Consider the following 16,549-nt stretch of genomic DNA (forward strand, 5'->3'; position numbering starts at 1 on the left):
TTCTAGCATTCATGGTAGCACCTTGATTAGCTGGTTCAGTTGTGTTTATTTAGGGTTGGAGCTAAACTCTACAGGACCAAGTTTGGACACCCCTTTTTTAAGAGTATATGTCATAATGTGATTTTCTGCAGACAGAATCTGGATGGATTGATCTGAGTCCAGGTCTGAATTTCACCCAGGAGGATGTGGAAATGAATCGCCTATGGTACAGTCACACTACAGTTAGCAGTTTCAAAGGCCATGACAGGTTTCACTTTGTTCTCAGTGATGGGGAAAACACAACACCTCCACACAGTTTCTTCATCTCTGTCCGCACTGTTCAAAAGGGTAAGTTTTATTGTCAGCAAAATATAAGAACTATAAACATAGTAGGAACTCAGCATGGCTTAAAAACTATATTTTTCAGTCTTGAAACACCAGGGTTATGAAGTTCAGCAGACGCAATGACATATTATGACCATCCAAAATTTGTCCAGTGACATTATAGCACTGGCATAGTGACAGACCAGTTTGCATATAGTGACTCACTGATCGCTGTTTTTGTTTTTCCGTCAATCGAAGTCCAACAAAAACAACTCTGTTGACAGATTAAATCTGTGCATGTATAATTAAAAACAATGGCTTTCCCTATGGCCAAAATGACTTTGCCAGTTGGGTGAACGTGGAAGCGTGGCTGCCATTGTCCTCTGGCTTATCCTAGAGGAACAGAGGTGAGAACGTTCTGCTGCAAAGGATGAGCCACCTTTAAATGCCCAGCATGAATTATTAACAGAGCTGGGGCCAAACATCTGTAGTCCCGGCCCTAGATCCCAGCACTGTCCCTGCTGTCACAATAAAATCTTAACACAACAGCAATAAGCTTACGTGCACATAATTTGCTTTATACATAACATGTTTATATTCTTCAAAGCTTAACATATATTCATGCATGTCCCTCTGCAATCCAATTGACCTTCTTACCGCATACAGGTGACATTGCTCTAATCACTAAACCTGTGACCTTGATGGAGGGAGAGAGAGTCATTCTGACCACTGACATTCTGATGGCCACAGACAGTGGAAGTGAGCCAGATGAGCTCATATACACTGTATCAGTCCCACCTGAACATGGTCACCTACACATGGTCCAAAGTCCAGGGGTTCCAGTGCTCTCCTTCTCCCAGATGGATGTGGCTGCCAACCGGGTATGCTACACTCATGACAACAGCCGTTTTGCTGACCGTGATTCTTTCAGGTCAGTGGTTTTCATTGTTCTTTGTAGATTAAATAGACTTAATTTATACTCTAAGGCCAAATGCACAGATGCCATTTTGCTTCTGCCTGTTTATATTCAGTCGAGAAAAAAATCCAGCTGTTTTGACATGAAAACCCACATCAAGGTGCACTATATACATTTGAATTAATAATTTAAAACATTATATAAATTTTGCGATTTAGTCCAGCCCACAGATGGCAACACCTCAGCATTTTCAATACAAGATTGAAAATTATGTACAAGCAAGAGACAGGCAAAATGAAAAGGATAATTTTTGCTTTGTTTGCATGGGTTTCCAGCCAATTTGGCAGCAGGCGGACTTCCGTCAAGGCGTACAGTTGACCTGTGCTGCCTTTCTCGTGTGAATCTTTGACACCCAAAACTCTGGCTTGGTTTCATCGTTGGGTCACTTGGGAGCAAACAAACCTTCCTGAGCCAAGCCTGACGAGAGGCGAGTGGCCCTTCAGAGAGGATACGGAGCACTCTGTGCCAATGTGTTCAGTCAGCACAGCATGGGGTGGTATGGGGTCCAATCACAGCACATGGACACTTCAGCATTAGTCATGTGGGGCCCGAATCCTTTCAATTAGCCATTCTGACACAATCACAAGAGATTTGGGAAAAACTTGGTTTTAAGATCTAACGGATTCATTGTTTAAAATAGTTTTTTTGTCTCCGCAACTTGTATTTGTGTTAATGTGAGGCAAAAGAGGCAGCATGCGACAGCTGGTCTCCCTGATCAGGAGAGACACCTGAGCAAACACCTGTGTGTCAAACTCCAGGCCGACAGCGGGGGCCAAAAGAGACAGGGAGACGTTTTTTTTCTGGGAGCCTTGTGTCTCCCTCTGCTCTGCCATGACAGCTGATGATAAATGGCCATTATTAAGAGAGTAATAACTCAGCCTGGCATTGGTTATATGGCTCTAAGAGATGTAGTCTGAGACAGGGATCCCTGGGCACAATTACCGAGCAAATATGGGACAATGGCAATGCCAGATGTTCCACCAGTTTGGCTGTGAGAGTGGACCTGCGTGTTTGGTTGCGAGTCTAGTGCGAGGTGGCAGTTGTGTTGTTTACCATGGCTGGCAATTATCAGCTTCAGGGCAATATGTGTTGGGAGGCAGATTGGCTTGGCAGAGGGTGGAATGGGGACTCGGCTCGGCTCGCACCCCTCCCTGTCCCATCTTTCTGCTCCAACACATCAACCATGTTGGGTGAGGATAGCAGCTCAGAACATGCTGTAAAACTGACAAGACCTTAGAATAAAGTGATAAGGCATGAGAGACCATGTGTTACACTGATTTTACTACAATTAAAGGGTGTTAGGCCAAAGTGAAAACAAAGTGCTAAAACAGTTCAGTCTTCTATAAGAAAAGAAATATATTACAATTATAACTTACATGTAACTAATAGCTAATATGTTCTCTCATGCAGCTTTGCTGTTACCAATGGTGTGACATCCAGAAGCGGTACCATTCATTTCACTGTGGAACACAGTGACCGTATCCCACCAACCCTGACTATAAACAAAGGCCTTGAGCTCACAGAGGGCTCTATGAAGACCATTTCCACTGATGATCTGAAACTGACTGATCCAGACACAGCTCTGGAGAATCTCACCTACGTTGTTATTCAAAGCCCACAATATGGAAAGTTGCTCTTGAAAGGATTACCCATCTCTAAGCCTCGTTTCACGCAACTGGACATCAACAGTATGGATCTAGCTTACCATCATCTGAATGGACGGGCCAAGATCGACAGGTTCATCTTTCAGCCTACTGATGGAACTAATGCAGGTTATCTGGAGTACGGACAGCTGAAGAGAGAACCTGCTGTTTTTACCATACAGGTAGGCTGATTAGGATTTGAGAACAATCCCTCACAGCCAATAAACATAAAAAGTGGGAAATATTCTAAAATGTATGTAGTTACATTTACAACAAGCCTATAAAATGACTAATTCATACACTGATTTTTACGACAACCCCTTACAAAAATGTAGTTTACTTCCAAATACCATAGTGATTGCAGGTGGCATTAGGGGGGGGGGCATTCTCATTCTAGGGAGGACCTGATTGGTCACAAATCTGTGTAGTGCAGGATGAGTCATCGATATTTTTAGTCCATTTTTCCTGAAGAAAAAAAAACACTAATTTTAAATGTATATGTGACCCTGGACCACAAAACTAGTGAGAAGTAGCACTGGATATTTGTAGCAGTAGCCAACAACTGCATTGGTCAAAATTATCGATTTTTCTTTTATGCCAAAAATCATTAGGATATTAAGTAAAAATCATGTTCCATGGAGATATTTTGTAAATTGTCTACCTTAAATATATCTAAAATTTATTTTTGATTTGTAATATGCATTGCCAAGAACTTCATTTGGACAACTTTAAAGGTGATTTTCTCAATATTTTTTTTTTTTTTTTTTTTGGACTCTTAGATTCCATATTTTTAAATAGTTGTATCTCAGCCAAATATTGTCCTATCCTAACAAACCACACATAAATTGAAAGCTTATTTATTCAGCTTTTAAATGGTGTATAAATATTAATTTCAAAAAAATTGTCCCTTATGACTGGTTTTGTGGTCCAGGGTCACATATAGCTATCTCGTCAAGGTGAATTCAGGAGCACTTAGGAGTTCACTAGCATACTGATAGCTTCAAAGCTATCAAATATTGACTAAAAGCCGCAAAATTTTATTATATCCATTTCTAAAAGAATTTAAAATCATAATTAACTAATTATGAAGCCTATACTACGTTATATCTTAGTTTTATTATAATAACGATATGGCACGGTTTGCCATACAATTTCTGTCCGGATTTTGCTGTGAGGAACACGATTTCCTTCGTTTAGCCTAGTTAACCTAACTGTCAAATAAACGACTTGCATACAAACCACTGAGCACAGCAGGAGAGCAACGGGTTAACAAAGCACTCCCTGTTGAATTGCATGCTAACTAAGAGGCTTTGCTGGCCAGGTGCTCCTGCAGGTCCGGTGCCATTCACCATGTCATAGCGTAGCTCTCTCGAGGCACGCGCCTCAATTAAATATTCTGCTGAAGCGGTCAGCGAGGCGGTAAACGCGCTGGCTAGCACAGCCAGCCCTGTGCTACCGCGAGAGAAAACCGTTCCCGCCAGAACAGGTGAATCAGCCGAAAACTTTGTTGTCACTTGGGCAAAGACGCACATCGCTAACTTGAGCCAAAATATGGCATGTGCTTGTCTGAACACGTGACCCCTGAGGGACTGGGGAGGTCATAAATAATATCTGTACCTCCCCTCACACGATTTACCTGTAAAAATACCAAACAACAATAGCCCAAATTGTGTTTAAATTAAGTTGCCTTGAGGTTTTTTTTTTTTTTTTTTCTTGGTGGCCAATAAATTTCATCATTCTTTAACCTAAAATATATTTTTGCTGTCACATGTGGTTAAATGTTTTAAATATACACAATATATTAATTGTAATATTCGTGGGCATAAGCAGTGGTTTTATATTTTGTATCCTGCTGTTTTCTTTTCCTGAATAATTATATATATATATATATATATATATATATATATATATATATATATATATATATATATATATATATATATATATATAAATTTAGAGGGGCTTATAAAAAGGTTTTGTCTTTTTCCCCTTAAAAATGAAGCTAAAGAAAAAGAAAATCAATAAAGATAAATAAATAAAAAGACCGCAAAAAAAAAAAGTTGACTTAAAAATAAACCCTGTAAACATTTATTGCAATAATAAGTCTGATGGCTGAAAGTACTTACTTTAAAAAATAAAAATAAAAATGTGTACAAATCTCACTTAAAATTTGATCATTTTCATCTTGAAATGTTTACATTTAATGCAATAAAATAAACATTTTAAGTAAATGTGATAAAAAATTAACTAGGCTATGTATTTATATTTAAAAACTAAGGAAAGGCAGAAACAATTGAAATCATTTTTACAAGATTTAAACAGTGATTTGACTTAAAAATAAAAATAAACCTGCAAAATATTTATTATAGTGAAATGTGATAGCTAGTTTCCCCTTAATAGCGTATATTATTTATTTTTTATATTAAATATATATACTAATGTTACTTTTAAAAATAAAATTTGAGGTCCCTCAAAGTGTTTTTTTTTTTTTTTACAAATCTCACTTAAAAACCTTTTTTTTTCATTCTGAAACTTTCTGATACTGTTAATAAAATAAAATAATCTGAATGTAATATACAGTATATATATTAAAAACCACACTGCAATGGCTATGAAATGAATGCTTTCCCATTTATTGGTATGTAATGCTTCCCTCTAGTGGTACTGCAGCATAAATGCAGTTTTACTCTTCACTCTTGTGTGGATTTGACTGAACTATATACCATAATTTATATCTTCATAGATAGAGATATTGGACAAGACCCCACCCAGTATTATAAATAAAGGGATTGCAAGTACTCTGGAGAATCTTCAGGACGGCAAACAGGGCATCTACATCACCTCCAAAGAGCTGCATGCCTCAGATCCAGACAGTCCCGACGACACACTCGAGTTCACCATCACAAGGCCTCCACACTTTGGTTACCTTGAAAATGTCCTCACAGGCAGGTGCATGGGTCACTGATGGTCCCGACTGTCTTTTTAATATGCGCAGGTTGTGTCCAGATTATAATGAATTTTCTTCCTGTTATAGGTGCCTATATCAAAGGACGCTTTACCCAGAAGGATCTGGAGCAGAAAGCAGTGCGCTACGTCATTCCTGCAGATATGGAAGTGACAACAGACAGCTTTGAGTTCCAAGTCACAGATCCTGCAGGAAACACCATGCTTCCTGAAGTGTACTGTATATATAAATCCTTATTTGTGGATCATTTGTTTAGATTTCCAGACAGAACTAACACAGTGCACTTATTGAATGTTAAAGGTGTATGTATAACTTTTTCCACTGAAAAAAGAGGAATGAACAGGATCATTTCTATATTTCTAAAATTAGAAAAAGCTATTTTAATTTATAGTGGCTGCCATTTTGAGAAAAAAAAAAGCTACAACTATGCACTTAGACTCCGTAACCTACCTAGTATCACAGACTTTTGGTTGGGAAATCAATACAAGGTGACAAATATGCCTGCAAATAGAGAGAGAGTGTGTGTGCTTGTATGTGTGTGTTTTAGAGCGAGAGAGACAGAGAGAGTGTGTATGTGTGTGTGTGTGTGTTTTATATTTATATATATATATATATATATATATATATATATATATATATATATATATATATATATATATATATATATATATTATATATATATATATATATATTTCATTTGGAAATATTATTAGCATTAGTATAAAATGATAAATATATGGTATTTGAGAGAGAGTGAGAGTGTGTGTGTTTTAGAGAGAAAGGGAGAGAGATAGTGTGTGTGTGTGTGTGTGTGTGTGTGTGTGTTGTGTGTGTGTGTGTGTGTGTGTGTGTGTGTGTGTGTGTGTGTGTGTGTGTGTGTGTGTGTGTCTGTGATTTATATATATTTATATATAGTTATCATTTGGAAATATTATTAGCATTGGTATAAAATAATAAATATATGGTATTTGATATACTACACATATACAATAATCTAATAGAATAATAAAAATATACAATAAAATATAAAATAATATAAGCACAAATATCTCAAATAAACCTTATTAATATATATATATATCAATCAAGATAACTTTTCCATTACATCATTACAAATTATATTTATATATTAATGTAATCAGTATCCAATTAATATTTTAGTGAGTCATTTGGTTTTAGCAAAATTATTAGCATTTTAATAAAATAATAAATCATAAATAGATAAATATAAAATATAAATATAAATATAAATAAAATACATTATATAAAAATATTACAGTTGTTACAATAAAAAATATTTAATTCCCTCAATATAGAGAGAAAGTGTGTGAGTGTGTGTGTGTGTGTGTGTGTGTGTGTGTGTGTGTAAAATGGTCTAGAGGTAATAAAATATTTATCTCTATTATTTTTATATTAGATTATTTTTCTATCAAATGAAGAATTCAATTGGTAAAATTGATCAGTGTTTTTATTAAAAATAAAAATCTGAAATATATAAGAACATTTAGTACAATAATATATAAAAAATATAATAATCAAATATTAAAATAAAAATATAAATTACAATACAGACAAATATTCCATTGTCTTTGGTAATAAACATATTTTTTTTAATTATTTTCTTTGGTGTAAGTTGACAGCTTGTCTTCCACATTTGGATTCTATCTCAATTCTAGACAACATAATTTCAGACCCAATGTGATTCTTGGCTTTTTCGACTGCCAACACAGGATGGAGTTCAGGTGGTCTCGTGTGGAGCTGTCAGCTTCCTGTTATCGTGTTTGTGAGAACATAGGAGCTCTAGCCGTGCAGGTGGTGCGCAGTGGGAACAGCAAAGATCCGGCGTACATCGGCATACAGGTGCGCTTAACTAGCTCTGCTAATCTTACTATCCTGAACAGAGGAAGTTTTAGATGACTGAATCATTTTATCTTACAGGTGGAAGAAGGAACAGCCAAAGTGGGGAAAGACTTCACTCACAGTTCTGCCAACCTTATACAGTTTGATCCAGGTGCTTATCACTTCAAACCTCAACTTTTCCATTATCCTTTTGACTCTTTATCTCACTCAATCTGTGGTCCATCTTTGTTTTTAGGTGTAAATGTCAAAATGTGGAACATTTACCTCAAAGATGACGGACTAGAAGAGAACCATGAGAAATTTGATGTAGTTCTGAAGACCCCAAAAAATGCTGTTTTGGGACAGAGAAACAAAGCCACAATTGAGATTGTGGATCCTAGAAATGGTAGAAAGAAGTTCTCCATACCCACATTCTGCTCTTTCTATATAAAACTGAGAATATTTCTGTCTTCCAGGCCGGTGTCATCCAGATGAGCTTATTGTTGAAGAAGATGAGAAGCAACATCCTTTCCAAAGCCCACCACACGTCCCAGATCCTGAACTGCCCTTACTTGAGGAACACACTCCAGACCCAAGAACAGGAATCCTTTGGGAGAACTATCCGCCAAGAGGGGACGTCCCATATCGCACACACTTCAGCCATTACAGCGATGGAGAACATCAGGACCAGGAGATCTTGCACAGTCTGGGCCAAAGACAGCTGAGGATTCTGGGTAGAAACAGGCATAGAGTGAGCCAGGTCACCTCAGCTACAACATTTACTTTATCTAGTATTAAAATAACAATAGTAGTAGTAGTAGTTATTTTTAACATCTGATTATGGCTTTAGGCACATCTATCAGAGGTGGACGACAGAAATCAAGAAAGAGTTTGGAGAGTAAGTTTTATTATGACAACTTTTTTGTCCTTTGCTTAACTTCAGAGTGTTCATTAAGATTTATTAATTAATTAATTTATTTATTTAGTAGTAGTACTTCATTCATTAATGTTATTTATTTAGTGTTTTTGTTTGTTTGTTGAGAAAGTTATTTGGATTTTTTTTTTTTTTTGGTTAGTTGCTTTGTTTATTTGTTAGTGTTATTTACTTAGTATTACTGTTATTTATTTATTTGTGGTATTTGTTTGTTGTAGTATTAAGTTTATCAGTAATATTTATTTTTTTGTATTTTATTTTATTTATTTGTTTTTTGTTATTTATTCCTTAGTATCGATTGCAATATTATTCATTTACCAGTAACATTTATTTAGTAATAGTATTTGTTTGTTGCTTGGTTCTAATACTGTTTATTTGTATCATATTTATTTATTCATTTAATCATGTTTTTTGTGTATTAGTAATACTTATGTATTAGTAGTATTTATTTAGTAGTGTTATTTATTTTAGTATTAATTTTGTTTATTTGTTGGTTGTATTATTATCTATTTAGTAGTACTTTGTATTATCTGTATTTATTTAGTTGTATTATTTTTTATTAATAATTTTTATGTACAAATATTAGAAGTATTTATTTAGTAGTGTTATTTATTTACTATCCGTTTTATTTATTTGTTGGTTGTATTATGTATTTAGTGCTATTATCTTTATTTATTTATTTATTTATTTAAACAAATTTTTACTACTATTTATTTATTTGTGTTATTTAGTTTCATTACTTTTTATGTTTCTTATTTATTTTTTGTATTTATTTGTTAGTATTAATCGTATTTAATTGTTGTTTTTAATAAGTGTTATTCATTTATTTATTGGTTTCAGACAGAGTTATTTATTCAGAATAATAATGATTTGTTTATTTATTCCGTTTTTGGTGTTGTTCTTTTCTATTATTATACATCAGAAAGTGCACTGTGCTGGCGTTCACTGTGTCTTCACTCTGTCATCCATTAGTTTCATGGACTGATTCCAGTGAGAGCGGAGGAGAAGGCCCCAGCACCTCGTGTCCACTCTGAACTGGAGATCACTCCCATCTGGAGCTGGCCTGGATACTCTGCTGACGCTGAATCAGTAGAAACTCCCCCGCAACGTGACTCGGCCTCTTTTATAATTGATTCAGGAGTACAACAACACAAGGTATAATATCTAAGCCCTACACTGTGAGTGAGCTGTTGTGTATTTACAGTATAGATCAGAAAGAAAACATCTAAGCTTCCTTTACACTGTCTCAAATGTTCATTTATAATATAATGAGCTTTCATTTTATAATTCTTCCCTCTTTTTTTAAAATCTCAGAAGTCTGTTAGTATTGGCTGTCCTAATGGCTGGACTCACTACCGGAGGAACTGCTATATTTTGGGGCCTGGTATTGCTAGCTGGAGCAGCGCACAACATGCTTGCATGCTGTATGTTACACATCTTTTCTGTCAGAGAAACATGTACATCCATGCATTCATACTACATATAACTTTTGAATAATAATGCTATGATTTAAAATTTAGGCTTGAAAGTGAATTGGTTAGTATCCACTCCAAGACTGATATGAAGTGGATGTGGAAGTTTGCTGGAAAGCAATCATTCTGGATTGGTAAGCAAATTAAATGTTTTTTTAGGAACCGCCTCAATCCTGAATGTCCCGTATATAAGCATACTGGTGTGATTTGTGCAGGGCTCACTGGCGGTCCAAAACAGTGGTCGTGGACGGATGGCAAACTGCTGACGTTCTCCAAACTCAGGAAGGATGACGAGGAGCACGCCAGCTCTGCTGCCAGCTGTGTTTTAGCTCAGAGCCAGAAGATATGGATTCCTAAAAGTTGCATCGATGGATCCGAACACAGATACATTTGTTCAGCACCTGCGCAAATCAGTTAAAACAGATATTTAATTTATAATGCTCTTGTTTTTTAATGATTTAAAATTCATTGTAGCCATTGAAGTGCTGAATAATTATATTGCAGCACACAGTGACATGCTTTCTTGGGTTATTAAAATAAATACAATCAATATCAAATAAAAGAGTTATTTATTTGTGCACTATATAAATGATTATCTACCCATCTATCTACAGTATCTATCTATCTATCTATCTATTGTATGTCTATCTATCTATCATCTATCTATCTATCATCTTTCTATCTATCTATCTATTGTCTGTCTATCTATCTATCATCTATCTATCTATCATCTTTCTATCTATCTATCTATTGTCTGTCTGTCTATCTATCTATCTATCTATCTATCTATCTATCTATCTATGTATCTATTGTATATCTATCTTTCTATCTCTCTCTCTCTATCTATTTTATATCTATCTATCTATTTATCTATCTATCTATCTATCTATCTATCTATCTATCTATCTATCTGTCTATTTATCTGTCTGTCTATCTATCTATCTATCTATCTATCTATCTATCTATCTATCTATCTATCTATCTATCAGTATCTATCTTATCTATCTATCTATCTATCTATCTATCTATCTATCTATCTATCTATCTATCTATCTATCTATCTATCTATCTGTCTTTTTATCTGTCTGTCTATCTATCTATCTATCTATCTATCTATCTATCTATCTATCTATCTATCTACAGTATCTATCTATTGTATGTCTATCTATCTATCTATCTATCTATCTATCTATCTATCATCTATCTATCATCTATCTATCTATCTATTGTATGTCTATCTATCTATCTATCTATCTATCTATCATCTATCTATCTATCTATCTATCTATTGTATGTCTATCTATCTATCTATCTATCTATCTATCTATTGTATTTCTATCTGTCTATCTATCTATCTATCTATCTATCTATCTATCTATCTATCTCTCTCTCTCTATCTATTTTATATCTATCTATCTATCTATCTATCTATCTATTGTATGTCTATCTATCTATCTATCTATCTATCTATCTATCTATCTATCATCTATCTATCTATCTATCTATCTATCTATTGTATGTCTATCTATATATCTATCTATCTATCTATCTATATATCTATCTATCTATCTATCTATCATCTATCTCTCTCTCTCTATCTATTTTATATCTATCTATCTATCTATCTATCTATCTATTGTCTATCTATCTATCTATCTATCTATCTATCTATCTATCTATTGTATGTCTATCTATATATCTATCTATCTATCTATCTATCTATCTATATATCTATCTATCTATCTATCTATCTATCATCTATCTATCTATCTATTGTATGTCTATCTATCTATCTATCTATCTATCTATTGTCTATCTATCTATCTATCTATCTATCTATCTATTGTATTTCTATCTGTCTATCTATCTATCTCTCTCTCTATCTATTTTATATCTATCTATCTATATCTGTCTGTCTGTCTATCTATCTATCTATCTATCTATCTATCTATTGTCTATCTATCTATCTATCTATCTATCTATCTATTGTATGTCTATCTATCTATCTATCTATCTATCTATCTATCTATTGTCTATCTATCTATCTATCTATCTATCTATCTATTGTATTTCTATCTGTCTATCTATCTATCTCTCTCTCTATCTATTTTATATCTATCTATCTATATCTGTCTGTCTGTCTATCTATCTATCTATCTATCTATCTATCTATCTATCTATCTATCTCTCTATCTATTTTATATCTATCTATCTATCTATCTATCATCTATCTATCATCTATCTATCTATCTATTGTATGTCTATCTATCTATCTATCTATCTATCTATCTATCTATTGTATGTCTATCTATCTATCTATCTATCTATCTATCTATCTATCTATCTATCTATGTCTGTCTGTCTGTCTGTCTGTGTATTTAATATACAGTTATAACCATAGATTTGTATTAGGAGACATCATAAAATAATCCATTCCAAACATACATTTTTAGTGTAGGAACCAATATATTTTGTGTCTATATTAAACGTGGTTCAGTCAGGACACTCATAGATGTGGGACAGGGAAAAGATGGCGGCGGCCGTGGTACAAATGTCATGTTTGTACCGCGGGATGTTGGCGGTCAGAGCCACTGGCATCCGTCCGCTGATTCCAGGACTCGTCCCGTCTCAGTTCAGGACGTTTTCCGTGAAGAGAGACCCGGAGTTGGAGGAAAATCCGTATTACGGTAAATATGAAGAGAAGATCAGGAAACTGCGGAGGTGAGCAGCTGTCAAACGCTGATAATAAATAAACTGTCAGGCTTTAATCTCACATGTGTACTGCTGTAACATCAGTTCAAAAGCTCAAGAATATAAAGCCCGGCTGGAGAAGCGCGCTGAGGTGAAGACAGAGCCGCTGGGACAGTCCAGACAAGCAGACTTCGTCAAGTACATGGAGAAAGAGGTTTTCATTTCTAATTTATAAATTTACCTTCGTGATTTTGATGCCTGCTTGTAAATTACTTAAACATTTAACATGTTTTTTTTTTTTATATTTTACTATATATATCGTTTAAATGTTATTTATTGTATTATGTAATGAATTAAATTGTATTTGTATTATTTTATTATATAATTTAACATTATAGACGATCAGTTATTGTTTAGTAAATGTAATGTATGCTAATATAATAAACATATTTAATATAATACACTACAGTATGGAGGAAGACACATAATTTGCCCATTTTGTTGAATTTGTAGCTGGTAGCAGGACCTGGGGGCTTCACCAAAGATAAGGTAAGCTATTAGTTACCTCATTCGTATTTAAATGGTATATTAGAGATGTACAGTTCATCATTTGTTTATCATTATCTTCTTCTTTATTTTATAGACATTAGGGTCTATTCTAAACCTTGATATGGTTCAGGAGAAATCTGAATCTGAGATTGCAGAGGTAAGAGGAAGAATATTAATAAAACAAGATGTTTTTACAGTCTTAGCATGCAATGTACTGTAAAAATATATCAAAATATTAAATAGACCACTACACCAAATCTTCTGTGTGCAGCTATGGATGCAGTACTTCTCAAAGAAAGACACAATCAGTGCTGTCATACCAGTGAGTTCTGTTTTATATACCAGTCTATTAACTCTTGTAATAACAATGTCATAAACTGTTAATAATCATGTAATACACTCTTGAACTATTTTTCAAAGCAGTTCAATTCATTGTGATGAGCAATCAAATTTTAGATCTGTTTTTTGTCATCAGCTCTATGTTTTTACCCAAGATGAATGAGCTTGTAATTCTCTGTTTTAGGGCTCAACATTTGACATTATTTTTGGTCGTGCCAAATCCTGCCCAACTGTAAGTATGTTGTTTTTTAATTGTGAAGTGTCATAATATCAAATAACCCTGCAAAATGCTAAATGTCCGCTTGGTGGCAGTAGATAATGTGGCTTTTATTAGTCCAATAATGAGGAGTTTGTCTCGTGAATGTCCTGATCATAGGCTATCTGTGTCCTCTGATGTTCTGTAAAACTTACCAATAAGGTTGGGAGCCAAGAAAAATACAGAAAAATGTGACATAAGCAGTTGTAATGTGTGTGTGTTCTTCGTGATTTATTCAATGGCTCCATAATACTTCTAATGAATCTAACATGTGAAACAGACAGTGGTTCGATTGCTGAATGAATCAGTTTAATGAATCAAATATACAGCGCAACCAGCATAGTCCAATTCCCGAATGAATCACTGTAATGAGGGAGTTATTTTTAAAGAATCAAACATTCAGTGCAACCAGTGTAGTCTGATTTCATAATGAATCACTTTAATGAGACCGGATCTTTTTTAGTGAATCGAACACATAGTGCAACCAGTGTAGTTTGATTCCTGAACAAATCACTTTAATGAGGTGTTTTTTTTTAAGATTCCCATCCTTATGCACCAGCATGTACACTACCAGAAAGTGAAATCTTCATACTAATGATATATAATATATGATAATGTATTTTTTGCACAGTTTCTGTACGCTCTGCCCCAGAAGGAGGGCTATGAGTTTTTTGTGGGCCAGTGGGCTGGTCATGAACTGCACTTCACATCTTTAATCAATGTTCAGGTATTATTATTGTTATTATTATTTAATATAAATTCCTCACTGCTGTTGGCACAGTTACTGAAATTGAATTGTATTTCAGACAATGGGAGAAAACGCACCCAGCCAGCTAATTTTATACCACTATACAGACCTGCAAAAGGACAAAGGCATAGTGCTGATGACTGCTGAGATGGATAGCAAATTTGTGGTGAGTTAAATGAAGTTACTAAGTACAAAAAAAAAACAATCTGTGTGATTTTTAATGTATTTTTTAAACCTCTTTCAGACTGTCCAGCAGGCACAGTGCTTAGCCAATCAGGTGCAGCTGTTTTACGGATCACAGCGGCTTGAGACTTTCCGATTGGTTGAGACCTTCAACCACCAACCGGCAGAGTTTAAACACACGTCTGTGATAGCAGAACTAGAACAGAGTGGTGTTGGACCAGCAGTCACTACAAAATAATACAAAGGCAATAAATATGGTGTTTCCTTATGTGGACTGTAACTTTGGGAAAGGAACGCTCTGTAACTAAGTATGGAGGCCTGTGAGGGTCTTTGCAGCCAGATGAGAAGACATGTGTTGCCTTCAGTAGATATGAGTTAAACAGACTCGCAGTAGATATGGCATATGAAAACATTTATATGTCATGATTATCTGCTACCATGTATGCAGATTAGGTTCTCATTGGACTCCCAGAAAATGTCCTGATATGGCACGAAATACTGTACAATTGTGGTTGTATGTAAATTTTGTGCTTAGAAATACTAAAAGGAAACTTATTTATGCCATAATTATGTTTCCAACAATATAAAAGTCATATTGTAGATGTTTATGCATCCACTTCTTGCCTAAATGGCGCACTTAGTTCTTCCTTATGTATAGTATTACTCTAAATTATCGAAATTAGATACCATTTAAGGTGTTCAGGCCTGTTTACCCAAAAAATACAGGTGTCTTTCCTCATTCTTAACTAAGATAAACACACCTGTAGCCTGGTGGTGAGTGAGAGCCACACATAGATTGAAATACCCTGAGGACCCAAGTAGCATACAGTAATTTTCTTGTATATCCATTGTGGTGTTATTCATAATAAAGCTTCACATTTTGGCAGTATTTATGTACCTAATACTGTGTTTCGTGTAAGAATTTGAAAACAAAATATGTGACATGCAAATGATGCTTGAATTTCTGAAAACCAACTTCACTTTTCTGAGTCATTTTGCTGATGACTTTTAACAAACTGGCCGCATTTTTAGTGGATTCGTAAAGTTCGCCACTATGTTTTTGAACTTCATTTTAAACAGCATTTAAGAAATAGCATACAAAGGCCATGCTAAATTTTAAATATTGTCAAAATTAAGTTTCAGCACGTTGTGCTCTAAAATGCCCTTTAACTGCATTTATATTCATTAGCATCAAGCCTCTTTTCCCTTTTAAAATACAATTATTATTTATTAAGAATAAGGACATTTTCTTAAAACAATATTTCAGTTCATGAAATGCTTAATCACTTTTGCGTCCCATGCTACATTTACTGTTGTTCTGCGAATTCTAGTCATTTGAATGGAATCTCGTTTTTAATGTCACATTATTAATAAAATACAATTCACAGGAACGACGAGAATGAAAAAGAAAATTCTCAAAATTTTGGTAGTGTGAGTATCTTAAAGTACGTTTACATGACAATAAAGTGCTATAAACAGAAAAAAATAATAATCCTTTGTATTTTTCATGTACAGTCGACAACGTTGTTACAAGATCTCTGTTCACACAGATCCACGAAAACAAATTCAAAACGCTGTATAATGCGTTCCAGGCCAGTAGTCGGCGACGAAACATACAGGAACATGTAATACGCATGCGCACTACACCGTT

At 34.5% G+C, this 16,549-nt stretch overlaps 2 protein-coding genes across 5 annotated transcripts in view; both read left to right on the plus strand.

Annotated features, from left to right (window-relative positions):
- Positions 1-10,694, plus strand: part of frem1b (Fras1 related extracellular matrix 1b) — a 29,271-nt gene extending 18,577 nt beyond the window's left edge. For 3 of the 4 annotated variants that reach the window (XM_042749085.1, XM_042749084.1, XM_042749086.1), the window contains exons 26-39: positions 132-327; positions 970-1,234; positions 2,690-3,104; positions 5,666-5,867; positions 5,957-6,101; positions 7,618-7,747; positions 7,826-7,898; positions 7,983-8,132; positions 8,203-8,486; positions 8,577-8,624; positions 9,633-9,815; positions 9,969-10,084; positions 10,181-10,266; positions 10,348-10,694. In XM_042749085.1, the coding sequence (XP_042605019.1) occupies positions 132-327; positions 970-1,234; positions 2,690-3,104; positions 5,666-5,867; positions 5,957-6,101; positions 7,618-7,747; positions 7,826-7,898; positions 7,983-8,132; positions 8,203-8,486; positions 8,577-8,624; positions 9,633-9,815; positions 9,969-10,084; positions 10,181-10,266; positions 10,348-10,550 (2,496 nt within the window). In that variant the 3' untranslated portion in view covers positions 10,551-10,694. The remainder of the gene's footprint in view (positions 1-131; positions 328-969; positions 1,235-2,689; positions 3,105-5,665; positions 5,868-5,956; positions 6,102-7,617; positions 7,748-7,825; positions 7,899-7,982; positions 8,133-8,202; positions 8,487-8,576; positions 8,625-9,632; positions 9,816-9,968; positions 10,085-10,180; positions 10,267-10,347) is intronic. The other variant, XM_042749087.1, reaches the window with a different exon arrangement.
- Positions 10,695-12,638: 1,944 nt separating this feature from the next.
- Positions 12,639-15,795, plus strand: LOC109047254 (ATP synthase mitochondrial F1 complex assembly factor 1-like). The gene is made up of 9 exons (XM_019064954.2): positions 12,639-12,853; positions 12,929-13,037; positions 13,337-13,372; positions 13,467-13,529; positions 13,644-13,694; positions 13,896-13,943; positions 14,599-14,694; positions 14,774-14,881; positions 14,960-15,795. The coding sequence occupies exons 1-9, from the start codon at positions 12,645-12,647 to the stop codon at positions 15,134-15,136; spliced, it is 897 nt and encodes a 298-aa protein (XP_018920499.1). The 5' UTR covers positions 12,639-12,644; the 3' UTR covers positions 15,137-15,795.
- Positions 15,796-16,549: the final 754 nt, after the last annotated feature.

This window comes from Cyprinus carpio, chromosome B22 (assembly GCF_018340385.1).
Source record: "Cyprinus carpio isolate SPL01 chromosome B22, ASM1834038v1, whole genome shotgun sequence".
Classification (NCBI taxonomy): Eukaryota; Metazoa; Chordata; class Actinopteri; order Cypriniformes; family Cyprinidae; genus Cyprinus; species Cyprinus carpio.

Bases quoted from the DNA above. Each gene is read 5' to 3' on its own strand.
- LOC109047254 (XM_019064954.2), top strand. From the start codon at position 12,645: ATGTGGGACAGGGAAAAGATGGCGGCGGCCGTGGTACAAATGTCATGT. The intron at 13,695-13,895 runs GTGAGTTCTGTT...TCTCTGTTTTAG, and splicing joins CAATCAGTGCTGTCATACCA to GGCTCAACATTTGACATTAT. The intron at 14,695-14,773 runs GTATTATTATTG...ATTGTATTTCAG, and splicing joins CATCTTTAATCAATGTTCAG to ACAATGGGAGAAAACGCACC.